This window comes from Phycodurus eques, chromosome 1 (assembly GCF_024500275.1).
Source record: "Phycodurus eques isolate BA_2022a chromosome 1, UOR_Pequ_1.1, whole genome shotgun sequence".
In the NCBI taxonomy this organism is placed as follows: domain Eukaryota; kingdom Metazoa; phylum Chordata; class Actinopteri; order Syngnathiformes; family Syngnathidae; genus Phycodurus; species Phycodurus eques.
This window is the reverse complement of record NC_084525.1, coordinates 22,796,573-22,806,903: the sequence shown is the minus strand read 5'-3', so window position 1 is coordinate 22,806,903 and position 10,331 is coordinate 22,796,573. Positions and strand designations below refer to the sequence as shown.

The window sequence follows — 10,331 nt, the reverse complement described above, 5'->3', positions numbered from 1 at the left end:
GACATAATTTCCCCCCCCCCCCCCCCTCACTATCTGACATGAAATCACAAACTTTTCCTATTTTCGGTCAATTAGGATAACCAAAATTATTTCTATTTGTTATATACCAGAATAATGAGATTTAAGAATGATAGCATTTTTTTCCCTTTATTACATTCTTCAAAGTCAACTTTACTCCCGCTCTCTCCCACTCCCACAGATGTCGATACCACTCCCACCCAATCCCGAGTGTTTAAAAATCCTGCCAAATCCCATAAAAAAATAAAAATTAAATTAAAAAAAAATCCCACCTAATCCAGAGTACTTCGAAAAATATCCCACTCCCACAGAGACTGATCCCAATCTCGAGTCAAAATCTGACAGAACACCCCCCCCCCCCCCCCGCCCATTTTCTCCCAGGCAATCCTGCTTCCTTTTTCTTCCTTGGTATAAAATTTGCAGTAAGTGTGCCTTAATCACCGTAATAAATACATTGAATTAACAAAATGATATGAATGAATGAATTAATTCTATGTTTATAAACATAAACCGTACTAGTCCCTGAGTTTAGCTTGATGCTAAGGGAAAATGTTCAAATATCGATTTGATTAAAGTTAAGATGAAAATAATATTGTTTGGCTCCTGTCATAGTTTCCACTCCCGTCCATTCCCAGTGACTTTGTTGTCATAGCTCTGGCTCCCGCTTGCTCCTGGCCCACTCCCGATGACCTTGGCTCCCGCTGCTGCCCAATCCCAAGACTGATAGTGAAATTCACTCACATCCTGCAGTCAGCCTCTACTCCAAACGTAACGATGCTCATTATGCCCAAACAGCTCAATTTCGTCAGACCACAGGACATGTGTTCAGAAATTAAACTCATTTGCAAACTGCAATCCGTCTTTTTTCTTTGGTTGGAGTAATGGCTTCTTCCTTGCCGAGTGGCCTTTCAGCCCATGTCGGTACAGTACTCGTTTCACTGTGGATAATGACACACTATTACCAGCGTCACAAGGTCTTTTGCTTTTGTTCTTCAGTTGATATGGAGATTTTGGACCAAAGCACATTCATCTCTGGGACATGGAACCCATCTCCTTCTTGAGCGGTATGATGGCTGGACATTCTCCTGGTGTAGAATTATTTGAACAGTTACATGTGGCACCTTCAGGCATCGTGAAATTGCACCCAAGGATGAACCAGACTTCTGCAAGTTCATAATTCTCTTCCTGATATTTTGGCTATTTTCTTTTGAATTTCCCATTATGTTACACTAAGAAGCAGTGTTTCTGGTGTGCCTTCAAATACATCCACAGGTTATGTCTCTAATTAACTCAAATGTTGTCAATAAAGCAGAAGCTTCCCAAAGACATTACATAAACATCTGGGGTTTTCTAAATTGTTTGAAGGATTACTCGAAAATCTACTGTATGAAAACTTCTAAATTTGAAGAAATTAATATTTTTTAAAAATGCCAAAACAAATCCTCCAATTATTCTACCATATAGAAATAATGTTGGTAATCCTAATTGACCTAAGTCAGTCTGATTTCATGTAAGACAGTGAGAAAAAAACAAACAAACAAACAAAAACCAGCATGTATCTTTTTATATAATGCATGTAAACTTCCAGTTTCCGCAACCCCAAACACAAGGTTTTGTCATTGTTTCAGTTCAGATCAGTCATAGTCCATCACTTTTCTGTCACCCGGCAGTATCCTGGTGCTTTTTGTTTACAAACATTATGAAATGGTCAATAAAATCCAATACATGGAAATGTCGAGGTCTTGACATTTAGCGGCGGACTGACCTTTCAGTGACTTGTGTGACGTCACATGGGTGCAGGATGCGGCAGGTGGTGAAAGTGTAGGTGGAGAACGTGGAGCTCTGACATTTGACTGGATGTCGGACTGCATACAAAAAAAAAAAAAAAAAAAAAAGAATCTAAATGAAATACAACTCAGATCTTGATTACTGGGATTGGGCAATGTTTCTAAAGCAAGGAGTGGGCAAATTATGGCCCGCGGGCTAGATACGGCCTGTTCCATTCTTTAATTTGGCCCACCAAGCATTTACATTATCCTGTCCTGTAAAATATATTGCATTCATTTTGCGGTTTTCCTTCCTAAAATTGGTTAATTCAATTGTATTCATTCATTTATAACTTTAAATATCTAGTTCATTTATTTATTGTAAAAAAAAAATAGTAAAATAAACTATTTTGCATAATCAAGTAACCTAACATTATTTAAATAATTAAAATTACATTATCAATAAGTCAATTAAAACATGAGAATGAATCTCAAGAACAATTTTACATAGAGTACTTGTAAAAAAGGACTTTTATTAAATAATAGAATTAATTTGAATTAAATGAATTATAATAAGAGCTGTAGACTGCAGCTATCAAATATTTTTAGTATCTAGTATTCTACCGATTATCCCATTGCTTTATGGGATAAAATTTGATTTTGGATTATTATTACTATAAAATGTGCATGTGAGGTTCATATTTTTTTGTCAACTTGGAATCTATCTACAGATGACCTGGCCTATTTGTAGGTTTTAAAAATCAAATGTGGCCCGTGAGCACAAACGTTTCCCCACCCCTGGCCTCCAGCCATTTTTCACTCGACATCATATCAATCACCATTATGTAGTAGAAAATGTGTTGCGCTTCCTTTCAGGTAGTTCTTTGTTATCCTTAATTGATGTTGTTCGCATTCCCAATCACCGTATTTTCACGACCACAAGGCGCACCGTATTAAAAGGCGCAGTCTCAGTTACGGGGTCTATTTCTGTATTTAACACATACATAAGGCGCACCGTATTATTGGGCGGAGGCATGGTAAAACATACGATAGCTTAAAACATATGGTAGCATGCATGCATGCACACTAAAACAATGTTGTTAAAACGGCAGCGGGAGCAAAACTGAGTTCAGTTGTACTTTACTGAAGTATTTAACAATGTACTCACATTATTTTTTGATCAATGCTCATCCACAAATCCATCAAAGTCCTAAACCTTCTGTATCCGAAATGAACAGCTGGGCAAGTTCTCCATCAAACACGGCAGGTTCGAGTCAGTCTCGTTGACGTGCGGCTCCTCAGAAATGATGCCGGCTTTTACGAAAGCTCGAACAACAGTGCAAGCAGACACTTAGCCCAAGCATCCACAATCCATTCACAAATTGCGGGGTAACTCGCCCGGCGCTGCCTCCTAGTCTTAGTAAAGCCGTGTTCGCCATCTGTCATCCATGGCTCCCACGCCGCTCACTTCACTTTGAACGCCCTGTTTACACGGATGTCCAGCGGTTCGTCAAGCCTCCCGGAATGATGGCAAGCTCCGAGTTATTGCACTCAGTCAAATGGTGACTGTTGAGACGCTTCTCCCAGCTGTTCTTTGCTCATTAATCCAACTCGGACCACCTCGCCTTGTTTTTCTTTTTTTCCCCCCCGCGGAAACTCAGCTTAATTTTTTTGACTTGGCGAAGCTCGTTTTCCCGCTTCCTCCACTTGCGAACCGTGGATTCGTTGATCTTGAATTCTCTCGCGGCTGCTCGATTCCCATGTTCCTCCGCGTAACTGATAGCTTGCAGTTTAAACTGTGCTTCGTAAGCGTGTCTCTTTGTAGGTGCCACTCGTGAAGTAGCAGTCAAGCCAGCCGCCCCTAATTTTGTTCCTACTAGGCATAACGGTGATAGGTCGCCAACTCGCGGCGAAAGCCACCTTCAAAATAAAAGCTTCCCAATAATACGGACGTCAGTGCTCTTCGGTTAAGGAATGCAACCAGCAAAGTTTATTTGAATCTTGAGATACATTAAAAAACGTAGTTTATTTGATATCTTAGGGAAAATAAATGGTAAATGGACTGCACTTGTACAGCACTTTATCTACATCATCACAGTGCCCAAAGCGCTTTACAAAGCCTCACATTCACACACACATTCATAAACCAATGGGCGACTGCTGCTATGCGAGGTGCTGCCAGGCCCACTGGGAGCAAATTAGGGTTCTGTGTCTTGCCTAAGGACACCTCGACATGCGGACAGTCGTAGCAGGGATTCGAACCTGTTCTACCTACTGAGCCAAAGCCACCCCAACATAATCCCATTGGTATCGCAAGACAAGTCCACATCTATGTGACAGACCACCAAGGACTCCAATAAAAGAGGTTTGATGAAGATCTGATATAGTATTTCAAAATAAAAGTCTCCGAAAACTAATAAACTAAATTTTTAATGCATCTCAAGATTCAAATTAACCTTGCTGGTTGCATTCCTTAACCGAAGAGGATTGACGTCCGTATTATTGGGAAGCTTTTCTTTTGAAGGTGGCTTTCGCCGCGAGTTGGCGACTTATTACCGTAATGCCTAGTATGAACAAAATTAGGGGCGGCTGGCTTGATTGCTACTTTGCGAGTGGATGCTGGCTTGACCGGCGCTATATACCTACTGGGGGCGTGCCTTTCGCGTCCTCCTTCATGCGCACCCTTCCTTCCCCCTTTACGTCCGCATGCTGTCCTCAACCACGTCCGCTTTTCCTCTATATAAGCAGCGTGTTAGCAGGAAATGCTCCCAGTAAGTCAAGCGGAGCGCTCATCACACAACAACATTTATAGATTTTGGAACTCGGTGCACACATAAGGCGCGGCGCATCATAAGGCGCCCCGTCCATTTTGGAGAACATTTACGACTTTTAAGTGTGCCTTATGGTCGTGAAAATACGGTATGCGTAAAGTTTTACACCCCAGGTGACAAAACAAAGACTGGCCCTTGAAATCTCAGCCTGTGGGGAGACAACAGGCTCTATGAGTCTCTCATTACAACACGTTTAATTTAGTCGACCTCAATGAAGTGCCGCGGCAAAGGCCGCCCTTATGGTAGCCTCATCAGTATGTGGTGTAGGTAGCGACACAATATACGAACCTCACAACACTAAAAAAAAAAAGGTTTGGTGATGGATGTGCATGATGGTATTTACCTGAGATAGATGCGCTCGATTGGACGGTTGTTGTGGAAACGTTTGGACCGGAGCGAGATGATTGGCCGCATGTCTCAGCGACGGAGACGGACAACGGTCGGGCCGTCGAGAGAGAAGCGACGGGAATAGGCGCGGCTGAAAGCTTTACGTCTTTCTTCTCAGGCGTCGATGAGCAGCGCACTTGGAAGATAATGCCACCTTCCTCCTCGTCTTCCTCTTTACCTCTCTCTGCTGCACCTTTCTCCAAGACACCAGCCTCCCCTTCTCCGTGTGCTTCATCCTCCTCATCTTCCTCCATGTCCTTCAGGCGGTAAACGGCATCGTGGGCAAGCGGCCGGAAACCCTTGGTGACAACGCCAGGATGCGGGTCAAGGATAGTGGCCAGATGGGGTTTGGCTAGCTGCTGCCAATGATGGAGCGTCAGTGAGCCTGAAGACAAAAAGTAGAATGTGTCATACGAACAACAGGATCAAGCCAGGTTCTGGCTCACGGTGGTTACCTTCCATGGGCTTGACAATCTGAAGCTTCTCTGGTAGGAAGGTCTTGAAGACGCTGGAACCAATGGAGAGGTCAGACAGATTAGGAAAATGAGGAGCACATGCTGCCCATTGCCGAGCTGTAGCCGCTTGCTGCATCGTGAGCCTCCGCCCTAGCCATGGTCTGCAGCTTTTTCTCCCGTTCCGCCTTGAAGAACTGGTGCTCCGACAAGAAGTTCTGCCGTCGTAGCGACAGACGATGCAGGGCTTTCGTGAGGTCGTTCCCACCCGGGGAGCTCGGCTGTCCCAATGGCACCTCATCTCTTCAAACACAAAGTTAGAAACTGTGAAAATGCATTTTGTTTAATAACACTGACTTGTTTCTTACCCCTGAGCTGAAGGAAAGGGTTGCGCAGTCATCACCAGCGAGTTCCGACCAGAACCAGGAATTGGAGGAGTGGCCGAAGGTGGCCGGGATGTTGAAGCGTTAACGGAGTGGACTGTCTGGAAGACTCGCTTCTGGGAAATCCTGGGGTGAAAGGTCCATTAGATATGACTGACCATGAATCATGCTATTACAAGGAAGGAACCCCCGCTTAATCGAAGTTTGCTATTTGCAAAGTCACCTATTTGCATTTTTGTGCCCTTTCAATGTCCTAAGATGCCACAAGATGGTGCCAAAGCCCTAATTGACTTCCAAGTTTAATTCCTTCCATGATCACATTCATGTCGTAAAACACACATCTCAGATCATTTTTCTCCATCGAAACGGATGGAAATGCCATAAATCTGTTCTAGCCTCCCCATAAAGAGTGAAGTGTTTTTATTCAGAAAAATATCAGAGGCCAGCACGGTGAACGACTGGTTAGCACATCTGCCTCACAGTTCTGGGGACCGGGGTTCAAATCCTGGCTCCGCCTGTGTGGAGTATGCATGTTCTCACCGTGCCTGCACGGGTTTTCTCCGGGCATTCCGGTTTCCTCCCACATCCCAAAAACATGGGAGGTAGGTTGACTGAAGACTCGAAATTGGTAAATTGGTATGGTTGGTTGATTCTATTTGCCCTGCGATTGGCTGGCGACCAGTTCAGGGTGTACCCTGTTTCTTGCCCGAAGATAGCTGGGATAGGCTACAGCAACACGCGAACCTAGTGAGGATAAAACGGCTCAGAAAATGGATGGATGGATGGAAAATAACAGAGTATGAAGTAATAACATCAACCTCAGCCCACCTGGAGGCCAATCAATGAGACAAGAGTGGAGGTGTGGCTTAAAGCTGCTCGGGCAGCTAGAAAACACACACCAGTTTAGAATTGTCTCGTCAAGAAGCATTGCCTGATGTGTACCATGCCTTGCTCAAAAGAGCTCTCAGAAGAGCTACAATTAGGAATTGTTGAACTGAATGAAGTAAATGAAGATGGACCAATGAAGTAAAAAAGAAACCTTGAGTGTCAGCTGAAGACTTAGAAATCACTAGTACATGCCAACATCTCTGTTGACAAATCGACTATACATCAAACAAACAAAGAATGGGCTTTATGGGAGAGCACCAAGGAGGAAGCCGTTGCGGTCTAAAAAAAACATTGCTGCACGTTTGCACTAGCATGTTCCACAGCACTACTGACAAAATATTCTGTGGACAGACGAAACCACAGTTGAATTGTTTGGGAGGTATGTGGTATTAGTTTTAGCAGACTGTTTAGTTTTGTGATTTCGATAAAGACCAAACTACATTTGATCACCTATTAACGCAGAAATTTAAGACACTCCAAAGGGTTCAGATACTTTTCCCTCCCACTGTATTAATAAAGTCAATTTTGACATTTTTTTAGCCCCCACACCCACACCCAACTTGGTGAAATAACTGCTCTTCATTTGATACACAATTCTCGGGGGACTCACAATAAACTACTATCCACTTTAATGTGGAATATTTTGGACCTAATTTTTACAGATTGACCAGTCTTACCTTTGGTCCTGAAATGCAGTCTCTTCTTCAACACACAGCTCTCTCCTCATGGTGCCTTCAATCTCTGCAGCCAGGGAATCCTGTGAACAGATGCACAAACACACATTCATTCATTAGCATAATGTTCATCATAATGGTATGCTCTTCAAAGGGGTGTGCTTTCACCATAGGGTAGAGGCCGTAGGAGAGATGCCGTCGTATGCCAGTTGGGGAAGTGTTCTTGTTGCGAAGCTCCCTGATCTCCTCCTGGGACTCGTGGAGCATTTCGACACACTCTGCGTTCCTCTCGGCCAGCTCGTTCAACTACATCAGCATAGAATTTGCAATCAATAAAACTTTACGTATAAAGCACTTTTCATGCAATTCAAAGTGCTTTACATAGTTAAAATCAATCCCCTCCTGCCAATCATTCACACACGACACACACACCCAGGTTTAAAATAATCTTAAGGCTTGACCTATGGCTTTGATTTGATTTGTCACTAAGTGGAAACATCTTCAAAAGGTGTCTGAGCGTTTGCATGACACGGTACCTCTGCCGTGAGTTGCCTCTGGGCCTCTTTGGACGCCTGCAAGTGGATCCTCAGCTCCTCTTTCTCTAAAGCCAGCTTAATAACAATAGTGACAACGTTGGTGACTGCTGGCTGAGTCATCAGAGTGATACCGTATGTATGCAACACGCCGGAAACTTTTGGATCTGGTTCCTCACCTCCTTCACTCGATGTTGCAGCTCAACGATTTGGGAGAGCAACTGAGCGATCTCCTCCTGGTGTCTGACCAGCTGCTCGTTCTTCCGGGACAGTTCATCAGTCATAGTCACCATCTGGCTGTTGGAGTGGCCTGAGGTGTGTGAGCCCAAAACACAGCAGGTTTGTAAATGAAAGGCTGCTGTTAATCTCCACTGTCGCATATTGTCATTGGCACGGTTTACAGTGAGAAAAGTCTCTGCGCCTGAAATATCTGCGGGGGTGGGGTACAAACTTCGTGGGAGATGTACGTGCGTGTGGGGGGGTTGGTTGTTCATGCTTTGTGGTCACGCTATATTGCAGTTGTTACTCTAATTTTCATACCGTTTGAAAAAAATGTTTGTGTTCCCCGTTGCTCTTGCTCGCTCTCAATATATTATGTTTAAATGTGTTTGTATTGTTTTAGGTGTGTTGATAGGCCTTTCAAAAAAATTAAGTACTGTAAATGCAACAAAAACATGCCTTTGGTGTATTTAAATATGGTATTTATATATGGTACACTTAGCCCTAAAACGCTACTGTATTTTAATTTTGGTCATTCTGGTGGTGTTTGGAGAGAAAAATATTTTTTTACATGGTACTTTGTGTAAAAAGTTTAAGAAACACTCATATAAGGTAAGGGTTCATTTTAAAATTTGACCATTTCTGTCCCACTTAAAAGTAGATATTTGCAATGTGGAGACTGTATCCTCATGGGATAAAACGAACAATATTTCAAATAGAACCAAAAAAAATTAACATGGAAAATCCTTTTAATAAGTAACAAATCAAAATAAAATGTAAACATGTTGATGTTTTCAAAAATGAACTCACGGAGCTCCTTGACACAGTCGCTCACAAGTCTCTGTTCCTTCTCCTCATAGGTGACGGTATCTCTCTTCAGCTGGCAGGCCTGGGATAAGTTATAATGTTAATAGTTCACCAATTCCTCTTGTCACACGCAAACATCAATGTCCTGATTCACCACCAACCTCAGACCTCAGAGCCAGGTTCTCCTCCTCCAGCTCCTGCAGCTTACACTGCATTGACTCCAGCTGGCTGAGTGCGGCAGCGGCGGTTGCACCGGCTAACTGGGGCGGCCTCAGTGGGGTTGACGCACTGGAGTCGCCCTCACACTCCTCCGAGGCGCTGGCCACCATCCGCAGCAACTCATCCTTCTTACTGAGCTCATGCTGCAACTGGTGAACCTGGTGAAAGAGCATGTTTAAGCATTGAGAGGGCTATAAAAGAATCTGGTAGCCTGAACGCTGGTACACACAAGTGCTGACTCACTACAAAGTGTTTCAAATTACTATGCATGTAAGATTTAAGTAAATGGCAAAATTATTAACCCCTTTGATGAATTTAAATAAAAACCCAATGACATGCCCATAATCCAAAGAGTTTCTTTGGAGGCAATTCTTGCATTCTCAAGTGACATATAGGAATGTACTCACACTGGTTACTATTTCGAATTGTTCATAATTGCCTTCACCTCTGACCATAATAAAACCTCCCAAACGCGTGGGAAAATGTGTTTTGATCCAATGAAACCAATGCTGAAGTTTTTGTCCAAAATTCCAAAAAGTATGTTTGGCTATTCATCATTACTCATCACCAACTGAACACCATGCCTAGAGGGACGCATGATGGCGGCCGCAGCAGGGATATAGCAGGGATCTCGTTTGATGTGCGTCCCATGTCCTAGACACAAAAATGATCAGGGACACATAAAGCATGGTGAATCTGCGTCTACATACGCACAACATTGCTATGCTTCTACTTCTATTGCAGATTTGAAAAGAACACTTTCACACCCCACGTACACCCAGCCGCACCACCGACCACTCTCACCGAAACTAAAAAAATTAAAACCATTTTGTCTGGCAATTTACAGAAAAATGCATCCAAACTAATCGGGAGAGGCTTCATCATGCAACGAGACAATTACCCAAAACACACTGCCAACGCAACAAAGGACTTCATCGGGGGAAAAAGAGGAAGGTCTTAGACTGGCCAAGTCAATCACCGGCCCTCAACCCAATAGAGCATGCATTTTACCACCTGAAAGAGGAGACTGAAGTGAAGTGAGAAACCATCCATCCATTTTCTGTACCGCTTTATCCTTACAAGGGTCGCGGGCGTGCTGGAGCCTATCCCAGCTATCTTCGGATGAGAGGCGGGGCACACCCTGAATTGGTCAC

General features: G+C 43.5%; 1 protein-coding gene across 1 annotated transcript in view; it reads right to left on the bottom strand.

Annotated features, from left to right (window-relative positions):
* The window catches only part of trak2 (trafficking protein, kinesin binding 2), a 32,112-nt gene that overhangs the window by 3,613 nt on the left and 18,168 nt on the right, over positions 1 to 10,331 (bottom strand). Inside the window, 11 exon segments of the mRNA XM_061683218.1 lie at positions 1,784 to 1,883; positions 4,959 to 5,387; positions 5,458 to 5,539; positions 5,541 to 5,757; positions 5,823 to 5,963; positions 7,403 to 7,482; positions 7,568 to 7,705; positions 7,936 to 8,010; positions 8,112 to 8,242; positions 8,962 to 9,040; positions 9,120 to 9,335. Of these exon segments, the coding sequence (XP_061539202.1) occupies positions 1,784 to 1,883; positions 4,959 to 5,387; positions 5,458 to 5,539; positions 5,541 to 5,757; positions 5,823 to 5,963; positions 7,403 to 7,482; positions 7,568 to 7,705; positions 7,936 to 8,010; positions 8,112 to 8,242; positions 8,962 to 9,040; positions 9,120 to 9,335 (1,688 nt within the window).